General features: G+C 41.0%; 1 protein-coding gene across 4 annotated transcripts in view; it reads left to right on the top strand.

Annotated features, from left to right (window-relative positions):
* CTNND2 (catenin delta 2) overlaps positions 1-25,775 on the top strand; it is a 2,169,946-nt gene that overhangs the window by 2,004,988 nt on the left and 139,183 nt on the right. For 3 of the 4 annotated variants that reach the window (XM_069730453.1, XM_069730452.1, XM_069730451.1), the window contains one exon: positions 6,078-6,200. The exons of the other annotated variant lie outside the window; for it this stretch is intronic. In XM_069730453.1, coding sequence (XP_069586554.1) covers positions 6,078-6,200 — 123 coding nt within the window. The remainder of the gene's footprint in view (positions 1-6,077; positions 6,201-25,775) is intronic. 4 annotated transcript variants of the gene reach the window in all.

Raw genomic sequence — 25,775 nt, 5'->3', positions numbered from 1 at the left:
AATCCATTTTTGTTTCGATTTCTGCAATTTCCAGTCCCTCTGCAGGCCGCCGTGGGTGATGCCGTTGGAAAAATGCTCGAGTTTCCCATATACTTACATTGGGCTTGTTGCTCGGGATGAGCACCTGAGCATTCCAATATACTCGACCCAAGCAATGAGTACCCGAGTATTTTAGTGCTCACCCATCACTAGGCATAGCCACTGTGCTACATCTCAGTTTCAGGGTGTACGCAATCTTCTTATAACCTAGGCCATCTTTGTATAGAGCATCAATTCTTTTCTTCAGATCCTCAGAGTTCTTTGCCATGAGGTGTCATGTTGAACTTCCAGTGACTAGTATGAGAGAGTGTGAGAGCGATAACACCAAATTTTACACACCTGCTCCCAAATCACATCTGAGACCTTGTAACACTAAAGGTACCGTCACACTAAGCGACGCTGCAGCGATACCAACAACGATCCGGATCGCTGCAGCGTCACTGTTTGGTCGCTGGAGAGCTGTCACACAGACAGCTCTCCAGCGACCAACGATCCCGAGGTCCCCGGTAACCAGGGTAAACATCGGGTTACTAAGCGCAGGGCCGCGCTTAGTAACCCGATGTTTACCCTGGATACCATCGTTAAAGTAAAAAAAAACAAACGCTTCATACTTACCTACCGCTGTCTGTCCTCGGCGGTGACGTCACTTACGGTATATATACTTCATGTACATACTCATCATTCCATCATTCATGCATTGCACCATCCCTTGAGGCCTCTAACTGTCCTGTCCATTTTTCCTTTTGTCTGGTTCTTAACCTTGTATGGATTCCTTGTACTGAACTTTTTATATGTTTTATCTAGTTTTCAACAAAGTTTTCCATTTAAATATGATCTTAGTCATGCTTCTCACGTTAGTGACTTTATGATGTGCAGCATGTGACCTGGACTAATACGTGGGACTGTATCGGTATTCATACTACAATATTGCAAACTAGTACAGCTAATCAGATATCTAAATGAGAAAGATTAAGGCATATTTGACCTTAAGGTACCTTCACATTTAGCGACGCTGCAGCGAACCAGACAACGATCCCGATCGCTGCAGCGTCGCTGTTTGGTCGCTGGAGAGCTGTCACATAGACAGCTCTCCTGCGACCAACAATCCCGAAGTCCCCGGGTAACCAGGGTAAACATCGGGTTACTAAGCGCAGGGCCGCGCTTAGTAACCCGATGTTTACCCTGGTTACCAGCGTAAAAGTAAAAAAAAAAAAAACACTACATACTTACCTTCCGCTGTCTGTCCTCCGGCGTTCTGCTTCTCTGCACTGTGTAAGCACAGTGGCCAGAAAGCAGAGGGGTGACGTCACCACTGTGCTCTGCTTTCCGGCTGGCCGGCGCTCACAGTGCAGAAAAGCACAGCGGGGGACAGACAGCGGAAGGTAAGTATGTAGTGTTTGTTTTTTTTTACTTTTGCGCTGGTAACCAGGGTAAACATCGGGTTACTAAGTGCGGCCCTGCGCTTAGTAACCCGATGTTTACCCTGGTTACCAGTGAAGACATCGCTGAATCGGCGTCACACACGCCGATTCAGCGATGTCTGCGGGATGTCCATCAACGAAATAAAGTTCTGGCCTTCTAGCTCCGACCAACGATGTCACAGCAGGATCCTGATCGCTGCTGCGTGTCAAACTGAACGATATCGCTAGCCAGGACGCTGCAACGTCATGAATCGCTAGCGATATCGTTCAGTGTGAAGGTACCTTTAGTCAAAATATGATCTTGTCCTCTTGACATACATACGCGGTTAAAATTGTTGGTACCCCTTGTTTAATGACAGAAAACCCCACAATGGTCACAGGAATAACTTGAATCTGACAAAAGTAATAATAAATAAAACATCTATGAAAATGAACAAATTAAAGTCAAACATTGCTTTTCAGCCATGCTTCCAAAGAATTTTTTAAATAATAAAACTCATGAAATAGGCCTGGACAGAAATGATAGTACCCCTGAAAATAATGTGCCGAAAAGTTTTAAGACCATCTGCAAGCAGCTTGATGTTCCTGTGACTACAGTTGCACATATTATTCGGAAATTTAAGATCCATGGAACCGAAGCCAACCACCCTGGATGTGGCCGCAGGAGGAAAATTGATGACAAATCAAAGAGATGGATAAAAGGGATGGTAACAAAAGAGCCCAGAAAAACTTCTAAACAGATTAAAGGTGAACTTCAAGCTCAAGGAACATCAATGTCACATCGCAGCATCCGTCATTTTATGAGCCAAAGTGCACTTCACGGCAGACGATCAAGGTGGACATCATTGTTGAAAAAAAAAATCATTAAAAAGCCACAAACCTTCTGGGAGAATGTTCTATGGACAGATGAGACAAAAATGTCCTATGGACACGAGACAAAAAATGAACTTTTTGGCAAGGCACATCAGCTCTAAGTTCACAGATGGGAAAAAGAAGCATATCAAGAAAAGAACACTGTCCCTACTGTAAAACATGGAGGAGGCTCTATTATGTTCTGGGGCTGCTTTGCTGCATCTGGCACAGAGTGTCTAGAATCTGTGCAGAGTGTAATGAAATTTCAAGACTATCAAGGGATTCTAGAGAGAAATGTGCTGCCCAGTGTCAGAAAGCTAGATCTCAATCGTAGGTCATTGGTCTTGCCACAGGATAATGATCCAAAACGCATACAAAAAAGCACCCAAGAATGGCTAAAAGGAAAATATTGGACTATTCTGAAGTGGCCTTCTATGAGCCCTGACCTAAATCTATTGAGCATCTTTGGAAAGAGCTGAAACATGTCAACAAGGCAACCTTCAAACACGACACAACTGGCAACCTTCAAACACGACACAACTGGAGAAATTTGCTCTTGAGGAATGGGCCAAAATACCTGTTGAGAGGTGCAGAAGTCTCATTAACAGTTACAGGAAACATTTGATTGCAGTGATTGCCTCAAAAGGTTGTGCAGCAAAATATTAAGTTAAGAGTGCCATCACTTCTGTCCAGGCCTATTTCATGAGTTTTATTTTCAAAAAATTGTGTGGAAGCATGGTTTAAAAGTAATGTCTAACTCTCATTTATTAATTTTCATAGATTTTTTATTTATTACTTTTGTCAGATTCAAGTTATTTCTGTGGCCATTGTGGGTTTTTCTGTCATTAAACGAGGGGCACCAACAATTTTGACCACATGTGCATCCAATAAGTGATACTGTAAAATGAAAAATGTCAGTTTTAGAATCTTGTGTACTATATAGATACTGACAAACATGATATATATACAGTACAGACCAAAAGTTTGGACACACCTTCTCATTTAAAGATTTTTCTGTATTTTCATGACTATGAAAATTGTACATTCACACTGAAGGCATCAAAACTATGAATTAACACCAAAGGCCTTCATGGTAAAATAGCCGCTAGGAAACCACTGCTAAGGACAGGCAACGAGCAGAAGAGACTTGATTAGGCTAAAGAACACAAGGAATGGACATTTGACCAGTGGAAATCTGTGCTTTGGTCTGATGAGTCCAAATTTGAGATCTTTGGTTCCAACCACCGTGTCTTTGTGTGACGCAGAAAAGGTGAATGGATGGACTCTACATGCCTGGTTCCAACCGTGAAGCATGGAAGAGGAGGTGTGATGGTGTAGGGGTGCTTTGCTGGTGACACTGTTGGGGACTTATTCAAAGTTGAAGGCATACTGAACCATCATGGCTACAAAAGCATTTTGCAGCGGCATGCTATTCCATCTGGTTTGCGTTTAGTTAGACCATCATTTATTTTTCAACAGGACAATGACCCCAAACACACCTCTAGGCTGTGTAAGGGCTATTTTACCAAGAAGGAGAGTGATGGGGTGCTACACCTGATGACCTAGCCTCCACAGTCACCAGACCTGAACCCAATCGAGACGGTTTGGGTTGAGCTGGACCGCAGAGTGAAGGCAAAAGGGACAAAAAGTGCTAAGCATCTCTGGGAACTCCTTCAAGATTGTTGGAAGACCATTCCCGGTGACTACCTCTTGAAGCTCATCAACAGGATGCCAAGAGTGTGCAAAGCAGTCATCAAAGAAAAAGGTGGCTACTTTGAAGAACATAGAATATAAGACATAATTTCAGTTGTTTCACACTTTTTTGTTAAGTATATAATTCCAAATGTGATAATTGATAGTTTTGATGCCTTCAGTGTGAATGTACAATTTTCATACTCATTAAAATACAGAAAAATCTTTAAATGAGAAGGCGTGTCCAAACTTCTGGTCTGTGCTGTGTATATATATATATATATATATATATATATATATATATATATATATATATATATATACACTCTGCTCAAAAAAATAAAGGGATCACTAAAATCCCACATCCTAGATATCACTGAATGAAATATTCCAGTTGTAAATCTTTATTCATTACATAGTGGAATGTGTTGAGAACAATAAAACCTAAAAATGATGAACATAAATCACAACTAATATCCCACGGTGGTCTGGAGTTGGAGTGATGCTCAAAATCAAAGTGGAAAATGAAGTTACAGGCTGATCCAACTTCAGTGGAAATGCCTCAAGACAAGGAAATGATGCTCGGTGGTGTGTGTAGCCTCCACGTGCCTGTATGGTCTTTCTACAATGCCTGGGCATGCTCCTGATGAGGCGGCTAATGGTCTCCTGAGGGATCTCCTCCCAGACGTGGACTAAAGTATCCGCCAACTCCTGGACAGTCTGTGGTGCAACGTGATGTTGGTGCGAGACATGATGTCCCAGATGTGTTCAATCGGATTCAGGTCTGGGGAAAGGGCGGGCCAGTCCATATCTTCAATGCCTTCATCTGTAAGGAACTGCTGACACACTCCAGCCACATGAGGTCCGGCATTGTGCTGCATGAGTAGGAACCCAGGGCCAACTGCACCAGCATATGGTCTCACAAGGGGCCTGAGGATCTCATCTCGGTACCTAATGGCAGTCAGGCTACCTCTGGCAAGCACACTGAGGGCTGTGCGGCGCTCCAAAGAAATGCCACCCCACACCATTACTGACTCACTGTCAAACCCTGAAGGATGTTGCAGGCAGCAGCTCGCTCTTCACAGCATCTCCAGACTCTGTAACGTCTGTCACATGTGCTCAGTGTGAACCTGCTTTCATCTGTGAAGAGCACAGGGCGCCAGTGGCGAATTTGCCAATCCTGGTGTTCTCAGGCAAATGCCAAGCATCCTGCACGGTGTTAGGCTGTGAGCACAACCCCATCTGTGAACATTGGGCACTCAGACCAGCCTCATGGAGTCGGTTTCTAACCGTTTGTGCAGACACATGCACATATGTGGCCTGCTAGAGGTCATTTTACAGGGCTCTGGCAGTGCTCCTCCTCTTCCTTCTTGCACAAAGGCTGAGGTAGCGGTCCTGCTGCTGGGTTGTTGCCCTCCTATGGCCCCCTCAATGTCTCCTGGTGTACTGGCCTGTCTCCTGGTAGCGCCCCCAGCACCTTCTTGCCACAGCTCGCCTCGCAATGATGTGCCATCCTAGATGAGCTGCACTACCTGAGCCATTTGTGTGGGTTGTAGTGTCCGTCTCATGCTACCACGAGTGTGAAACTACAACCAACATTCAAAAGTGACCAAAAAATCAGCCAGAAAGCATTGGTACTGAGATGTGGTCTGTGGTCCCCACCTGCAGAACCACTCCTTTATTGAGTGTGTCTTGATAATTTCCAATGATTTCCATCTGTTGCAATTCCATTTGCACAACAGTATGTGAAATTGATTGTCAATCAGTGTTGCTTCCTAAGTGGACAATTTGATTTCAAAGAAGTTTGATTTACTTGGAGTTATATTCTGTTGTTTAAGTGTCCCCTTTATTATTTGACCATTGTATATATATTCTATATATATTATATTTTAGAAATGTATATATAATACATTTTTGTTCTGAAGCTCTATATATTCATTTTGCCTGTTGTTTCTCGCTATACAAAATGTTTTATAGTGCCATAGAGTCAATATACTGCATGCTGAATTTATATAGCATTAAATCATTAGCATGAACATATATTATTATGTGTTAATTTTATTTCTGTTTCAGCAAGTGCCCCTGCCTCTCCTAGGGAAGTAATTGGCCTAAAGGAAAAAAATGTGGACTATGAATCAGCTGGATCAAATGCTAATTACAAAGGAGAACATACTTCCAGGAAAGACACGATAACAGGTATACCTATACCGCTCAGAGCAAAAGCACTTCCGTGTAAAATAGGCCCTAAAGTGCATCTGTCCTGTTCCTAATCACTATTAGCCTGCAGATATACATACTCCTGGCTGTCCCTTGTGTTTTATAGTGTCCCTTGTGTTTAATAGTTTTAGACTGTACAGCTGCTGCCAGGATTTCTGTTACTGGCCCTACAGAGACAACTCCTTGCCTGCCCCATCCTCATTTTATACCTTTTGCCCCTGCACTGTCACTGCACATTCAAGAAAACATCTCCTAGCTAGCTGCTTGATCACTTTGTTTTATGGTGCTTGACAATACTGCTGCTTCCAGGGCTAAAGTTACTGGCCTTACTTTGCCAGACATTTTCTTGACCTTCCCCTAATTATCTATGGCTACTGCAGCGTTTACTGCATTGCACAGTCATGCCAGCCACACATCTCCTACCTGCCGACTACGAGACCATCAGGCCAGAATTGATAATCTGCCAGGCCAGGCAGATGCCCAGAGGGGTTGCGGCTCTGTAATACAAAGTGGGCCTTCAGCCCTTTAAAAAAATCTTGCACGTGCTGACAAGGGCTGCTGTGGCACTAGTCAGTACGCGCTCGCTGCGCCTGCCCTTGTCAGCTTGCACGTTAACATGCTAAGTTGGGGCTTCTGTCAGTGTGTGCAAGCATGAGAATGCGCGCACGCAGGGCCTTCTTTCACAAGTTTGAAAGGACCGCTATGGCGCGAGCAGGGCTCTTCTCTCTGATGCTGGCCAGAGATTTTGTTTGCTGCTGTACTCACCAATCCTACCCAGGGATCCGCTCCACTGCACACCCGACGAAGGACCCACCTCAGATGTTCATCCTCCTCCAATCTCAGGAACCTGGGTAAGTCTAAACATGGAACATTAGTTTTCTGTATATACAGCACTTGCATTACCACCTGTATAATGTATATAGACTGCTGTATATACATTATATAGGTGATACTGGCTGCTAAATCTGTGTATAATCACAGTATCACCTATATAAGATATATACAGCGGTCTATATACTTGATACTGTGATACTGTGTCTCTGCTGTATATCTAATATAATGGTAGGAGCATCACTCTGTCCAAAGCCTTTATAGACTGCACAAGCGCGACGCGCCCGAACATTCTGGATCCCACAGTTACGCATCCGGGGATGAGGATTGTGGCCCAGGAGATCGCAGTAGAGATCACGGTATGCGTAAGCACTGAACGCATACTGCGATTTCTAGCCCAACCACTTACCTATGAGGTATTGCCATGGGGTCTCATCAGGCTGGAGGCCGGGACATGAATCTTCCGCCGGAAATGGTGCATGCGTATAGCGCAATTCAGGCGTCATTTTGTAAGTTACACATCCGGGCCAGTGAATCCTCTGTCAGAAATGGCGCACTTCAGGCACCATTTTGTAAGTTAGGCATCCGGACAAGTGAGTTTTTACTGAATATATATAGAAAATATGTCAGCGCAGCAATCCAACCACTTTCTAATGAATATAGATAAAGCACTTCAGGCACCATTTTGTAAGTTACGCATCCGGGCCAGTGACTTGTTACTAAATATATATAGACGGCCAGTGAATTTTTACTGAATATATATAGAAAATATGTCAGCGCAGCAATCCAACCACTTTCTAATGAATATAGATAAAGCACTTCGGTGTCATTTTGTAAGTTACGCGTTCCGGGCCAGTGACTTTTTACTGAATATATATAGAAAATACGTCAGCGCAGCAATCCGACCACTTTCTAATGAATCTAGATAAAGCACTTCGGTGTCATTTTGTAAGTTACGCGTTCCGGGCCAGTGACTTTTTACTGAATATATATAGAAAATACGTCAGCGCAGCAATCCGACCACTTTCTAATGAATCTAGATAAAGCACTTCGGTGTCATTTTGTAAGTTACGCATCTGGGCCAGTGACTTTTTACTGAATATATATAGAAAATACGTCAGCGCAGCAATCCGACCACTTTCTAATGAATCTAGATAAAGCACTTCGGTGTCATTTTGTAAGTTACGCAACCGGGCCAGTGACTTTTTACTGAATATATAGTACAGGCCAAAGGTTTGGAAACACCTTCTCATTTAAAGATTTTTCTGTATTTTCATGACAGCCTGGAGGTGTGTTTGGGGTCATTGTCATGTTGAAAAATAAATGATGGTCCAACTAAACGCAAACCGGATGGAATAGCATGCCGCTGCAAGATGCTGTGGTAGCCATGCTGGTTCAGTATGCCTTCAATTTTGAATAAATCCCCAAAAGTGTCACCAGCAGAGCACCCCCACACCATCACACCTCCTCCTCCATGCTTCATGGTGGGATCCAGGCATGTAGAGTCCATCCATTCACCTTTTCTGCATCGCACAAAGACACGGTGGTTTTCCAACCAAAGATCTCAAATTTGGACTCATCAGACCAAAGCACAGATTTCCATTGATATAATGTCCATTCCTTGTGTTCTTTAGCCCAAACTCTTCTGCTTGTTGCCTGTCCTTAGCAGTGGTTTCCTAGCAGCTATTTTACCATGAAGGCCTGCTGCACAAAGTCTCCTCTTAACAGTTGTTGTAGAGATGTGTCTGCCGCTAGAACTCTGTGTGGCATTGACCTGGTCTCTAATCTGAGCCGCTGTTAACCTGCGATTTCTGAGGCTGGTGACTTGGATAAACTTATCCTCAGAAGGAGAGGTGACTCTTGGTCTTCCTTTCCTAGGGCGATCCTCATGTGACCCAGTTTCTTTGTAGCGCTTGATGGTTTTTGCAACTGCACTTGGGGACACTTTCAAAGTTTTCCCAATTTTTTGGACTGACTGACCTTCATTTCTTAAAGTAATGAAGGCCACTCATTTTTCTTTACTAAGCTGCTTTTTTCGTGCCATAATACAAATTCTCAATCTATTCAGTAGGACTATCAGCTGTGTATCCACCAGACTTCTGCTCAACACAACTGATGGTCCCAACCCCATTTGTAAGGCAAGAAATCCCACTTATTATACCTAATAATACCTTATTATACCTGATATAAAAATCAGCCGCACTCGTATGGTATATCTTTGCAAAATGTGATGTATTTATTCACATGTGTTGAGACAAAAATGTTTCGACCCTGCCTCGGGTCTTTCTCAAACTGTAATCAAACACAAATAACAATTAGTGTTATATACATATGAGGCCCCCTGCAGACTGTGAGCCCTCGCGGGCAGGGTCCTCCCTCCTCATGTACTCGTGTGCCTTGTTATCTGCTCATGTTTAATGTATTTGTCTATATTTGCCCCGTATTCACATGTAAAGCGCCATGGAATAAATGGCGCTATAAAAATGTATAATAATAATAATAATAGGTGCTTAACATAAAAACAAAGACAGATGAACATAACATTATTTACAAAAAACAATACAAAATAAGGATCCCATCTGAAAAGTATCTTCATAAGCTATCGCTGTTAAATAGGGAACCTCAACAAGGTCTATCAGGGGTGCTGTCGCTAACATTAAACTTTATTATAGAGACTGGGAACAGGGTCCAGTAGGACCAATAAAGCTCAAAAAATAGGTACAAAATTAAGTAACGTTATACCCAGTGGTGGACATGATATAGAGAAGTACCAACCTGCGTTTTCAAGATAGTGTGAAAAATTTAGAAGTGTGGTCCCTTTAAGGGCTGCGGATAAAGAGGAGATAGGGTCCCTTGTGAGAAAATGCAAGATTAAAACTAATGGGGCCGTGGTGGGAAATACAAATGAGATACCAACCTCCAATTGTTGTGGTGTCAGGACGTCCTGCTTGTGTGGGCGTGTGTGCCTGCATAGGTAGTTGTGCCTCTATTTATAGCGCCTAATCAATCTGAGGCTGCAGCTCCCAAAGGGAGGTGTCGAACGCTGAATGCTGTATGTGCGCCCTTAGTGGATGGTGTCTGCGCACTGTGGGGGATGAGAGAGAGGCTTGGAGTCTCTGGCATGAACTGCACAGTTTCTGGATCTCCCCAGGGAGGTGTGGAATGCTCCGTGCGTGTCATATGTTTGGCGGCGCGTGCGCAGTCTGTAGGTGAAGGCAAGCCTTGTGTCTAATCGTAGTGCGCAACTGCGCATGCGCGATCCGCGCTGAGAGCCCTAGGAGCCTGTGTAGATGCTGTGCACGCGCAATGTTTGGGAGCACAGTGCTCGTAAGTCATGGAGGCCTGGATTATCTGGGAGAAGGTGTAGCGAATGGGGGGAGATGAAAGAGGAGTGGGAAGGGTATACAATGCAAGAGTGTCCTTTGTAAAAGGAGCAATATCAGTAAGAATAATGGGGAAATAAAGTGGAACCATTAGTATCCTGCAGGGAGCCAACTAGAGCTAAAAATTATGATCAAATTGGGAAAAATAAAATAAAATGAGAAGATCTGATTGAAAGGATGGAACAGAGGTTGAACCTAAGTGAAAATATACTGAAAAAGGAAAAAAAAAATCAGAGAAAAAAATAGAAAAATAAAACAAAAATAATGATAATAATGATACAGGAGGTAATGAAAATGAAAAATTAAAAATGAAAATGAAAAAAAATGAAAATAAATCGAACTAATGAAAAAATAGTGAAAAAAATCTAAATCAAGAACAATTAAAAATCAAATATACAAAATACAATGAAATAAAGAAATTTTAAATAATGGTAATAAGATAAAATAAAATAAAATTTAAAAAAAGGAATAAAAATAATAAAAAATAAAAATCAAAAATAAAGAATAAGAACTAAAAAAAAAAAAATAAAAATAAATAAAAAAAAAAAAATAATAAATAAAAATAATAATATTAATAATAATAAAAAAATAAATAAAAAATAAGAAATAATAATAATAATAATAATAATAAATACAAAATAGGGGGACTTTGTCACTTACCCATGGCAGGTGTAAGAAATAGATAGTCGGCTCAGTGCATCTATAAGAATTAGTAAAAGGTTAGAACTGAAGAAACAAAAAATAATCATATCCACCACTAAGTTATAACTCATGTACAATTATACATATAGAGACAACATGTTGCATGGATACAATATCATAGCAAAATATGACTAACTAAGCAGTTCAATCAGGGGTCCTAAGTCACTAGATCCAATCCCCTGTTGAGGCCCTTTGGTGTGAGGGTTTGTAGTGTGTGTATCCAGTAGGCCTCCCTCTCTCTAAGTAGCTTGACGTGATTGCCGCCCCTCTAAATATACCACTTATTAAACCTGACAGGACACACCTGTGAAGTGAAAACCATTTTCGGTGACTACCTCTTGAAGCTCATCAAGAGAATGCCAAGAGTGTGCAAAGCAGTCATCAAAGCAAAAGGTGGCTACTTTGAAGAACCTAGAATATAAGGCATAATTTCAGTTATTTCACCATTTTTTGTTAAGTATAAAATTCCACATGTGTTAATTCATAGTTTTGATGCATTCAGTGTGAATGTACAATTTTCATAGTCATGAAAATACAGAAAAATCTTTAATGCCTTTACCACCAAGGGTGGTTTGCACGCTAGTGACCAGGCCAATTTTTGCAATTCTGACCACTATCTCTTTGAGGTTATAACTCTGGAATGTTTCAACGGATCCTGATGATTCTGACATTGTTTTCTCGTGACATATTGTACTTCATGGTAGTGGTAAAATTTCTTTGATATTACCTGCGTTTGGGGGGGCGTGGCCTGGACTGCTATGGCGTAGGTTGTGCAGTGCTGGAGCTCCTGAGGAAAATCCTCTATAATCAACCAAAATCGCCTAAAAACCGTTTTTATTGTCAAATCCTTGGTTGGATCTTATCCAGTGCCTCATCTGGGTCACTATGATCCGAAAATTATTTTAATTTTACCACATAAATTTTAGAAATCAGCCCTAGAAAAGTTTGGGCCTTCAAACTACAGGGTTGAGGTAATCCAGCCTCAGGAAGCTAATACCTTCTAACAAGCGGCTCTGCTAATAAGCCAAAGGACCTGAGGTAAAAAACATCAGATTTTATTATAAACTCCCTCTTTGGCTTTGGTAGTGAGGAGGAGGGAAGTGACAGCTACAGGCACACACTATGGAGCAGTCTCTGCACAGCTGCTGCTCCCTCCCCTATTGCCTGGGGATATACCGCCCTGTGCTCATTAGCATAAAGTGCTAAGCCTCCCCGGATTGAAAGATGGAGGCAGAAGAAAGTGATCCAGAAGCATCGGGGAAGACCCGGAGCAGTGACGTGATATCAGCTCCACACAGAAGCCGACGCTGACACTCCCCCAGACCTTGGAACAAAAGGCGGGAAACGACAGCTGCCATTTTATTGGTGGACGGCGACAGATCAGAAGGCTTGAGAGACCAGAGTACACCAGCGACAGCAAAGAAGAAGATCTGCGCTGGTCAACACATCGCAGGCTCCGGATCCAAGCACCACCGGACTCAAACAGCGGTAAGTTCCGGCCCCCTGCTGGGAACGAAAATACACCGGCGGTCCAGCGGGGAAGACAGCGACGACCGACGGCTCCTGTGCAGGACAACGGTGGAACCACACAGACAGCCATCTCTGCAGGAGCGACAGGAAGACTCCAGTGCAGCATAAACTGTTGTTGAAACAGCTAGGAGCCCTGCAGGGCTCACAAAGCAAAAGAGCTATAGCTTACTATATCAGTCACTGACAGGATCTAATCCAGGTAACTGGCTATTTTAGTGAAGCTGACTGGGAAGTCCTAAATCCAGTCATATTATTTGGAGAGTTTTATTTCTACCCTGATTCCTTCCTTATTAGCACATGTCTCTAGGAGAACAATCAGTTCTTGAAAGATATTTGTTTGTTTTGGGGAATTAACCTGCACCCTTTAACTAACAAACACAAAGTGTTATATAAGCATGCTCTGTTAGGAAAAATCTATTTGTATGCCCCTGTGATTTAATCTGCACTTTTTAATTCTCAGGTGCTAGGTATTATCTAAGCATATTCTTCTGTAATTACTGTGAAACTATATACGCCACCTGTTGACACAGCTAATTGCTTGTTTATATTCAGATGATTTCTATTACCACACTCACAGGGGTATTTCCATAGTTGCTCCCCTTTTGCTGTTTGAGACCACTTTGTGGGGATTTTTTATACACCAGGGCCAGCCTCACCAGGATTAACCTGAGATCAACATAGAGGACATTGTCTACAATTCCAGCTTTGCTTGGGGCTACTATTTGTGGAAAATCTTTAATCTTTATTCTGGACCGTCCTAAGTAGACACTCTCTGCAAATCAGGCTATTGCTTGGGGATAACAATGAGCAAGAACTCGTCTAAACCCCAATTCTTAAACATGGCCTCATCTATACCTCAAAAACCCCAAAGGTACAAAGGTTCTGGGCGCAATCCATCAAAGGACTTAATAACCACAATAAGTCCCAATAGATCCAGGTCTCCATTAAAAGACGATGATTAGACTAATTAGACTATGATAAACTCCCCAATTCAAACAGAGTAAAAAAGAACCTCCCAAACACTTTTGTAGAGATGGACTCATCTACATCTTTAAAGAGGAAAACTCCAGGGGCTATAGGAGAGAAATACACCACTCCTAATGATTCATCTGACGAGGTCTCAGAGATATTCTCTCCCTAATACAAGCCCCTCCAAGCCAAAACCAAAAAAAAGTAATCCAAACCCCGACAATACTCAAGGATTTGATATGAATTCTGTTGGGAAATTTCTGTCTAATTTGACAGAAAAAATGGATAAGTTTGAAAACAGCATGAACGAAAGGTTTGATAAGCAAAATAAAATGTTCAAAGAATCATTATCCCTCCTCAGCAATAGGATGGACAAATTTGAAGATAGAATTAAAAAGATAGAGGAGAGACCAGATAATATATCCAAAGTAAATAACGACATCATCAGAGAGATGCATAAGCTAAAGCTTAAGGTAGCAGATCTGGAAGACCGGAATCGGAGAAATAACATCAAAATTAAGGGGATTCCTGAGAATATAGGCCCAAATAAATTGGAAGAGTACACCAAGAAGTTATTCAGAAAAATAATCCCTACCCTGACTGATCAAGAACTAGAAATAGACAGAATCCACAGATTGCGAAAACCGCCCACTATTCCTAAAGATCTACCTAGAGACACGTTAATGAGAATCCACTTTTTCAAAACAAAAGAAGAAATTCAAAATTACTTTAAAGAAAATAAAAACTAACCTGAGCCATTTGAAAAACTCAAATTATATGCCGATCTCTCCAGAGATACGATCGAAGGGAGGAAAGCTTTCCAGAATATCACCATACCTCTCAGAGACAATGAGATCTCTTATAAGTGGGGATTCCCGCTAAAATTATTAGTAAATTACAGAGGCAATGTTATCGCCCTAAACTCCCCAGAGGAAGGCAGGGACTTCTTAAAATCCATCAATATCCCATTATATTCACGACACAAAGTTCACCCTGATTCTGACAGCAAGACATGAAAGGGTTTTGATATATTTATATTGAGTGATCTAAATGGGAAAACACCCGGGTACAATGCTATACCTTGCCCTAGGATGTTTAACTATTCTATTAATCTGTTATTGTTAGTAACGTTTATGTATTTAATATATTGAGTTTATGTTCATCAACAAAGAGGATGTTGCTCGGGAGCGAGTAACACGGACTTTTTCCCCCAACAGGTGAAGTCAGGTTCACTGAAGTGAACCCCTTCAAGTGGACATTCCAGTTTATTATTTATTGTTACCACTTGCATTAAACACTTATAGGTTTGTTAAGATTTTCTTCACAGGTTTGCAAAATAGACTTCCATATAATTTAGATCATAATGAGTTTAAAACTACTATCCTACAATGTAAGAGGACTTAATAGTCCACACAAAAGACATACACTTTGGAAAGAAATAAGTAAAAGTCAAGCTGAAATAATTTGTATACAGGAATCCAAATTCAAAGACAAGGCCAACCCAAAATTCTCACATAAAAATTTCCCATATATTTACAAGTCTGACAATGTGAAAAAGAAAGCCGGAGTAATCACAATCATCAAAGGCACAATTTCATTTGAATTCATAGAGGAGGTCAAAGATGTTAAAGGTAGATTCCATATTCTTATTTGTTCATTAAACAACCAGGTATGCACAATTATCAATATCTACGCCCCCAATACGGGTCAAATAAATTTCCTGAACAAAATAAATAAAAAAGTCATGTCAGTTAAGAGAGGTGCCATGATTTGGCTGGGAGATTTCAATCTGGTTCCAAACGCAAATATGGACTCCTCCACCCCAAATAGATACAGACCAAACAATTTAGACAACTGGACCATCATAACGAATTATTTGACATCTTTAGGTGTCTTAACACCACATCAATCGAATTCTCCCATTTTTCTGACCCTCACCAATCAGCGTCACGTATTGACTTAATTTTATCAGACATTTTTACACTTCCCAAGTTCCATAGAATTAATATAGAAAGGAAAACCTTCTCGGACCACTCTCCAGTATCAGCTGAAGTACAAATAGGCCACACAATTAACAAAAATTCATTATGGAAATGCGACTCTAATCTGTTACACCATCCTGAATATAGATTACCAATAGAAAGATCATTAATAAATTATTTTACAGAAAACTCCCCTACAGATACAACCCCATTCATAAATTGGTGTGCACATAAGGCGGTTATAAGAGGTACCATGATACAGATCTCTGCCAAAAGGAAAAGAAAATTTAGGACTCAGATTGAGGACCTTCAAAATAAGATAAAAGACAAGGAAAACGAGCAAATAAATTTAAATTCCCCCTCTACACAAATCAAAATTGATTTTCTAAAACTCAGGCAGGATCTCAAAAGAATCATATTTTCATCATACCATACCATGGTCAAAAACTCCAAAATGAAGCAATACTCTTCAATAAATAAGCCAACACGATACATGGTTAATAGATTGAAAAAGACTAGACAATCAAATAGGATCAACAAAATAAAGAACCAAAATGGAATAACGGTATCTCATCCTCAAGACATAGCTAATTCCTTCGCTGATTTTTATAATAAATTATATAATTTACAGTCACAAACTTCTACCCCAAAACCCAATACCTCTGACATTGAAAAATTCTTGTCCACAATTGAACTCCCCAAACTGACCCATGACGATTTAGAAAACCTAACTTCCCCATTCTCCTGTTGTGAATTCTGTGGCAGAGCTCCCTCCTGTGGTCACAAGTGGTACTTCGGCTGATTCTCTCTGTGAGCTTCTGTTGGTGGAGGGAAGTGGTACTGCGGCTTCTGAGTTTCCTCCCTCAGGTGATCTGGTGAGGTCGTTAGGTGCTTCTCTACTTAACTCCACCTAATGCTTTGATCCTGGCTTCCTTACAATATTCCAGTGTTGGACTTGCTTCTCCCTGGATCATTCCTGTGGCCTGCTGCTCTGCATAGCTAAGTTCTTCTTTGCTATTTGTTTGCTATTTTTTCTGTCCAGCTTGTCTAATTTGTTGCTGGAAACTCTGGGACGCAAAGGGTGTACCTCCGTGCCGTTAGTTCGGTACGGAGGGTCTTTTTGCCCCCTTTGCGTGGTTTTCTTTAGGGTTTTGTGTAGACCGCAAAGTTGCCTTTTCTATCCTCGCTCTGTTAAGAAAGTCGGGCCTCACTTTGCTGAATCTATTTCATCTCTACGTTTGTCTTTTCATCTTAACTCACAGTCATTATATGTGGGGGGCTGCCTTTTCCTTTGGGGTATTTCTCTGAGGCAAGGTAGGCTTATTTTCTATCTTCAGGCTAGTTAGTTTCTCAGGCTGTGCCGAGTTGCATAGGCAGAGTTAGGCGCAATCCACGGCTGCCTCTAGTGTTGTTTGGAGAGTATTAGGGATTGCGGTCTGCACAGTTCCCACGTCTCAGAGCTCGTTCTATGATTTTGGGTTATTGTCAGATCACTGTATGTGCTCTGACCGCTATGTCCATTGTGGTACTGAATTGCCTTTCATAACATTCTCCCAAGAAGAAATTGAAAAGACCATTCTTCAACTCAAAGATTTTAAATCACCAGGTCCAGACGGTTTCGGGAATGAATACTACAAATCCTTCACCAAAATACTTTCCCCACACTTACAAAAAATCTTTACTATAGCTAGTTCCTCAGGAAATTTCCCAGAAGAAATGTTAGAATCCACAATAATATTGATCCCCAAACACAATTCCGACCTGACTCTTGTAAATAATTACAGACCAATTTCCCTCATAAATGCAGATTTGAAGATATACTCCAAATTAATAGCGAATAGGCTCAAATCATACCTACCATCATTGATAAATGGGGATCAGATCGGTTTTATCAAAGGTCATCAAGTGACAGATGGCACTAGAAGACTGATTAATTCAATCAAACTGATACACTCCTCTAAATTGCCAACGGTAATTATAACTTTAGATGCCGAAAAGGCTTTTGACCGCCTAAATTGGCTCTATCTAACATCAGTTCTAAGTAAATTTGGTTTTAATGAAAAATATATTAACAGCATCATGGCACTTTACTGTAGGCCAAAAGCCAGAATATATACTAACAATTATTCTTCTGCACTATTTGACATATCAAATGGTACAAGACAAGGTTGCCCCCTTTCTCCACTTCTTTTTATACTGTCAATGGAACCATTGGCGCAATCGATCAGACAAAACAATAACATAAAAGGTTTGAAAACACAAACACGTCAGTATAAGATTGGCCTTTTTGCCGACGACCTGATATTTACCCTGACTGATCCTTACAAATCAATCACAGAACTGCAAAAAACCCTTAAAACGTTCTCAAATATTTCCTTTTTTAAGATTAACGAAAATAAATCAAAAATCTTGCCATTTTATTTGAGCGACTTAGATACAAAGAAAATTGAGAATATATCTTCACTAAGCTGGTCAGAGGGGGACTTAGAATATCTAGGCACGATCATCTCAAAAAACCTTGAGGCAATAATGAAGAAAAATCTGGACAAACTCTTAGAGACAATTAACAATGACCTTAATTTCTTTGGTACAAAAGACCTATCATGGTGGGGTAGAATATTGGTTATCAAAATTTTTATCATCCCAAAAATCTCTTATATACTAAGAACACTCCCCCTAAAAGTCAACACATCTTATCTAACCAGTATACAATCCACAATTAATTTGTTCATCTGGAATAAAAAAAGGGCCCGAATACCCACAAACATATTATATAAATGCAAAGAATTTGGGGGTATAGGCCTACCCAATATAACCGCCTTATACTTATCAAGCCTTATCAAACAAAGCCAATATTGGTTCATGCAAGAGGACTATCCAAATTGGCTTGATCTAGAAATTACCCACAATCATAATAAACCTCCCAAAGAATTAGTCTTCAACCATATTCTAAACAGAACCAACAATATTCACGTTAAACACCCTATTTTCTCTTCCATTATATATGCATGGGACAAACTTTCTAAAAGGAAAAGAGGATCCAACAAGAAAATTCTACTCTACAATACCCCTATAGATATTATTACGCTTACCAAAACGCTGACCCCTCTCCCATGTGGCGAGAAAAAGGGATCCTAAAATTAAGCGATATTCATGATGGGGTTAAATTTATCAGTTTCAGCTCCTTGAAAGAAAAATGTAACATTCCCTCCTCAGCCTTTTTTCCTTATATGACACTGAAAGAACAAGCCCAAAATTTTATCATTAAAAAACCAATAATCTCCAAAGCTACTACTAATTTATTAAAAAACCCCAAACATTACTTATTTTGGAGTAATAAGCAAATTTATCGGTGGTTCAACAACGACACAAAATTTGACAAGTTATCTTACATGAATAAATGGGAAAATGATTTGAACACGACATTTACTCCAGAACAGTGGGAAAACGCGATCCATTTCACCTATGCATCAAATATTTGCATGACACTACAAGAAGCATATTTTAAAATCATCACAAGGTGGTACTTCACTCCGGCTCGCCTCTCCCACCTGCCATCGGGAGGGTCTCCCCTGTGCTGGAGAGAATGTGGAGAATACGGAAGTTTGCTACATATGTTTTGGAAGTGTCCAAAGGTGAAACCCTTATGGAGACAGGCCACAAAACTAATCAACAAAATATTAAAAGATAACATCATAGTTACCCCAGCAATGGCCTTGTTGTCTTTACAATGGGAAAGCATTGACACAAATGCGAGACCTATTATAATCCACATTTGTTTAGTGGTTAAACAAATTATAGCATTCCATTGGAAAAATCCAATTTTACCAGCCTTTACTGAAATCATAGACCAAATTAACCTACATAAAGCATATGAAGAAAACTTTGCAATAGCAAACAACTATTATAAGAAATATGATAGGAAATGGAAGAAATGGGTTGAGGTATATCCCAACTTACCACATTAAAAGGAAAGGTGACAATTAATGTATACCTGTGAAGGTAATATATGTTAACCTGTTAATAATTGTTAATAATTAATCAAATTCTGTTATGACTGGACAGCATGTCCACAATTTTTCTCTTACCCTTTTCCCATTCCCACTTCCCTCACCTCCCGCCCTCTCCCCACCCTTATTTCCTTGAAAGTTGAATATATGATTATCTACAAAACACAATATTAAATTTCAAAATGCTTAATAAAAATTATTTGAAAGGGATATTACCTGCGTTTGTGAAAAAAACGGAAATTTGGAAAGATTTTTGAAAATTTTGCAATTTTTCAACTTTGAATTTTTATGCCCTTAAATCACAGAGATATATCACACAAAATACTTAATAAGTAACATTTCCCACATGTCTACTTTACATCAGCACAATTTTTTGTTAGGGTGTTACAGTGGGGCAAAAAAGTATTTAGTCAGTCAGCAATAGTGCAAGTTCCACCACTTAAAAAGATGAGAGGCATTTGTAATTTACATCATAGGTAGACCTCAACTATGGGAGACAAACTGAGAAAAAAAAATCCAGAAAATCACATTGTCTGTTTTTTTAACATTTTATTTGCATATTATGGTGGAAAATAAGTATTTGGTCAGAAACAAACAATCAAGATTTCTGGCTCTCACAGACCTGTAACTTCTTCTTTAAGAGTCTCCTCTTTCCTTCACTCATTACCTGTAGTAATGGCACCTGTTTAAACTTGTTATCAGTATACAAAGACACCTGTGCACACCCTCAAACAGTCTGACTCCAAACTCCACTATGGTGAAGACCAAAGAGCTGTCAAAGGACACCAGAAACAAAATTGTAGCCCTGCACCAGGCTGGGAAGACTGAATCTGCAATAGCCAACCAGCTTGGAGTGAAGAAATCAACAGTGGGAGCAATAATTAGAAAATGGAAGACATACAAGACCACTGATAATCTCCCACGATCTGGGGCTCCACGCAAAATCCCACTCCGTGGGGTCAGAATGATCACAAAAACGGTGAGCAAAAATCCCAGAACCACGCGGGGGGACCTAGTGAATGAACTGCAGAGAGCTGGGACCAATGTAACAAGGCCTACCATAAGTAACACACTACGCCACCATGGACTCAGATCCTGCAGTGCCAAACGTGTCCCACTGCTTAAGCCAGTTCATTTCCGGGCCCGACTGAAGTTTGCTAGAGAGCATTTGGATGATCCAGAGGAGTTTTGGGAGAATGTCCTATGGTCTGATGAAACCAAACTGGAACTGTTTGGTAGAAACACAACTTGTCGTGTTTGGAGGAAAAAGAATACTGAGTTGCATCCATCAAACACCATACCTACTGTAAAGAATGGTGGTGGAAACATCATGCTTTGGGGCTGTTTCTCTGCAAAGGGGCCAGGACGACTGATCCGGGTACATGAAAGAATGAATGGGGCCATGTATCATGAGATTTTGAGTGCAAACCTCCTTCCATCAGCAAGGGCATTGAAGATGAAACGTGGCTGGGTCTTTCAACATGACAATGATCCAAAGCACACCGCCAGGGCAACGAAGGAGTGGCTTAGTAAGAAGCATTTCAAGGTCCTGGAGTGGCCTAGCCAGTCTCCAGATCTCAACCCTATAGAAAACCTTTGGAGGGAGTTGAAAGTCCGTGTTGCCAAGCGAAAAGCCAAAAACATCACTGCTCTAGAGGAGATCTGCATGGAGGAATGGGCCAACATACCAACAACAGTGTGTGGCACCCTTGTGAAGACTTACAGAAAACGTTTGACCTCTGTCATTGCCAACAAAGGATATATTACAAAGTATTGAGATGAAATTTTGTTTCTGACCAAATACTTATTTTCCACCATAATATGCAAATAAAATGTTAAAAAAACAGACAATGTGATTTTCTGGATTTTTTTTTCTCAGTTTGTCTCCCATAGTTGAGGTCTACCTATAATGTAAATTACAGACGCCTCTCATCTTTTTAAGTGGTGGAACTTGCACTATTGCTGACTGACTAAATACTTTTTTGCCCCACTGTATAAGGGTTAAAAGTTGACCACCAATTTCTCATTTTTACAACACCATTTTTTTAGGGACCACATCACATTTGAAGTCACTTTGAGAGGTCTATATGATAGAAAATACCTAAATGTGACACCATTCTAAAAACTGCACCCCTTAAGGTGCTCAAAAAGCACATTCGAGAAGTTTATTAGCCCTTCTGGTGTTTCACAGGAATTTTTGGAATGTTTTAAAAAAAAATGAACATTTAACTTTTCTTCACAAAAAATTTACTTCAGCTCCAATTTGTTTTATTTTACCAAGGGTAACAGGAGAAATTGGACCCCAAAAGTTGTTCAATTTGTGCTGAGTACGCATATACTCGATATGTGGGGGGAACCACTGTTTGGGCACAAGGAAGAGCTTGGAAATAAAGGAGTACCGTTTGACTTTTCAATGCAAACTTGACTGGAATTGTGATAGGACGCCATGTCGCGTTTGGAGAGCCCCTGATGTGCCTAAACAGTGGAACCCCCCCACAAGTGACACCATTTTGGAAAGTAGACTAACTATGGAACTTATCTAGATGTGTGGTGAGCAATTTGAACCCCCAAGTGCTTCACAGAAGTTTATAATGTAGAGCTGTAAAAATAAAAAATCATATTTTTTCACAAATATTTTTGCCCCCAATTTTTTATTTTCCCAATGGTAACAGGAGAAATTGGACCCCAAAAGTTGTTGTGCAATTTGTCCTGAGTATTCTGATACCCCTGATACGCTGATATGTGGGGGTAAACCACTGTTTGGGCGCATGGCAAAGCTCAGAAGGGAATTAACACATTTGACTTTTCAATGCAAGATTGGCTGGAATAGAGATCCGACGCCATGTTGCGTTTGGAGAGCCCCGATGTGCCTAAACAGTGGAAACCCCCAATTCTAACTGAAACCGTAACCCAAACACACCCCTTACCCTAATCTTAACCCTAACCATAACCACATCCCTAACCCGAACACGCCCCTAAGCCTAATCCCAGCCCTAACCATACCCCTAACTCCAACACACCCCTAACCCTAATCCCAACCATAACCCTAATCACACCCCTAACCTTGACACACCCCTAATCCCAAACGTAAATGTAATCCAAACCCTAACTTTAGCCCCAACCCTAACCCTAACTTTAGTCCCAACCTTAACCCTAAATTTAGCCCTATCCCTAACTGTTGCCCCAACCCTTACTTTAGCCCTAACCCTAAACCTAATGGGAAAATAGAAATACATTTTTTTAATTTTATTATTTTTCCCTAAGGGGGTGATGAAGGGGGGTTTGATTTACTATTTAAAGCGGGTTTTTATGGCGGGTTTTTGTTTGGCAGCTGTCACACACTGAAAGATGCTTTTTATTGCAAAAACCAGCAATTCATGAATTTCTTTTTGAGGGGACGTTTATACTATTCCCAATGTGGTAAAATTGATAAAGCAAAGCAGTTTTATTGTTCGTGTTAGTACGATTATAGCGATACCTCATTTATGTCATTTATACCATAAAAACTATTTTATATAAAAATAATTAATTTTGCATCTCTTTATCCTGAGGGCTATAACTTATTTATTTTGTTGCTGATGACACTGTATGGTAGCTCGTTTTTTGCGAGACAAGATGATGTTTTCAGTGATACCATGTTTATTTATATCCGTCTTTTTGATCGCGTGTTATTCCACTTTTTGTTCGGCGGTATGATGATAACGCACTGCTTTTTGCCTCGTTTTTTTTTTTCCGGTGTTCACTGAAGGGGTTAAATAGTGGGACAGTTTTATAGGTCGAGTCGTTACAGACACGGCGATACTAAATATGTGTACTTCTTTTTTTAAAATTTACATAAAGAAAGTATTTTTGGGGAAAAAATATTTATTTTTTCCTTTATTTAGGAATTTTAAAAAATATATTTTTACACATGTTAATTTTTTTTATTTTTTTTTTTACTTTTTTACATTGTCCCAGGGTGGGACATCACTATATAGTGTCAGGTCGCTGATCTGACACTTTGCAGAGCACTGTGTCAGATTTTGCGATCTGACAGGCAGTGCAGGAGGCTTGCCGGCGCCTGCTCTCAGCAGGCACTGACAAGCCAGCTCTCTATAGGTCTCGGAAAGGCCCCGTGGCCATCTTGGAACAGGGGACCTCCAGGAAGGAGACAGGAGGAGACCCTCAGAACAACACGATCATATCGCATTGTTCTGAGGGTCTCAGGGAAGCACGAAGGGATGCGCGATGCTTCCCTATGCCACCAGAACGCTTCGATCATGTTTGATCACAGTGTTCCGGGGGTTAATGTGCCGGGAGCGGTCCGTGACTGCTCCTGGCACATAGTACCCAATGTTAGCTGTGATAATCAGTAACGATGTACTATCCCGTCCATTGGAATTAAGTCCCAGGTCACATGGATGGGATAGTACGCCCAATGGCAGAAAGGGTTTAACAATTCCTTGGTCATATAAGTTAAGCAGGTTTCCTGCTTACTTTTATCCAGCCTTGTGACTCACAGGAGCCGTGCTGTGACCACAATGCACTCCAGTGGATCTAATACACTTCCGAGGTGGTGGACACATAGCGACCCTCGTACATTACACCAGTCGCTGACTCAAAATATATGTATCACTCTGATAAGTTGTGAAAAAAGTGGCAGACACTTTATAAGTCCATGAGGCAACGTTTCAGATCCACAACATAACCTTTCTCTGCTGTGGAACTGAAATGTTGCCACATGGGCTAATAAAGAGTCCACCCCACCCCGCTTGCTCAGGGTCCCAGCATTTGCGATACTTACCTCTTCCTGCTCCTCCGCTGTGTCATCTTCCGCATCTTCTGACTGACATTTCAGGTCAGAGGCTGCGATGCGATGATGTCACGCCTGTACGCCCTCTGCTCTGAACAGTAACAGTGCAGAGAGCCAGAAGACGCCAATACAGAGGCAGTGCAGCGGCCAGCGAGGAGAGGTGAAGATTTCAAGTTTTCTTTTATTTTTATGTTTTGAGCAATATATGTGGTTTATCATATACTGAAGAATCATATGGGGCACATTATATACAGGAGCATCATATGGGGCCCATTATATATGGAGCATTATATGGGGCCCAACATATAATGGAGCATCATATGGGGCCTATTATATTTAGCATTGTTGGGGACTATTGTATATGGAGCATTATATGGAGTCCATTCTGTTTGGAGCAATATATTGGTCCCATAATATATTGGAACATTATATGTGTTAGGGCTAGCAGAACGCACCAAATAATAAGAAAGATAGAATAAGGTGCGTTCGCAGCCCGGCGTCCACCGTGCAGAGATGGAACCTGCTGCCAAGTAATGACGGACTATATGGCGGTACAATGTGAATACACACTCGGGTAAACTTCACCCTGTGTGAAGGAAGCGAACCCTGTTAAGTTACAGGGCCGCTGTACCGCACGCCAGAGCGCAAGCAAGGAGTCACCGTGCTCAGTCCCAAGACATGGGATCCGAGTCCGTCTAGACTTCTTGCGCTCGACACCCCTAATGGGGTGTCAGCGTCACCAAAATAATAATTAAAGCTGCATGAGAGTGCGAACTGTGCCATACTGGCGGACACCACTAACCACCCAGACTTGGGTTAAAGAAGCGTTCTAATGGCGCGTGGCGCCATACTGGCGGTCCCAGCAGTAGACGCTGTTACGTGTGTTAACGCTGTGAGTTCAGCCGGGCGCTAGATTGCAGCCATACACCTTACGCGAACAGTCATACACAAGGGATGGGTTTTTTAAGGAACGACTTGCACTCATCAACACACACACGATTACAATTGTATACTAGCGCATGTCCATGCGGTCATGCGAACCTTATATAGCTGATAACCAAAAACACCAAAAACACATGGGCTACTTGCACAGTGAACAAGTCTGTAGAAACCTGTTCACACCACCAAAGAATTTGAAGACACAAAAGCGCACAGAGAGGTCAAAAAATAGTTTTTTTAGTTAATACGTTTTTTTGCAAAAAAAGTATGTAAAGCTGCTCCACCAATCACCAACGTATACCCATAATAGAGCAGTCCTATCTAATGTATATAATCCCTATCTGATGTATTTAAAAACCTGATCATCTGTATAGTACCTGTATGAACAGGGTTCAGAGAGAAAATATCCACGTGGA

The sequence above is a fragment of the Ranitomeya imitator genome, chromosome 6 (assembly GCF_032444005.1).
Source record: "Ranitomeya imitator isolate aRanImi1 chromosome 6, aRanImi1.pri, whole genome shotgun sequence".
NCBI lineage: Eukaryota > Metazoa > Chordata > Amphibia > Anura > Dendrobatidae > Ranitomeya > Ranitomeya imitator.
This window is presented reverse-complemented; position numbering and strand designations above follow the sequence as displayed.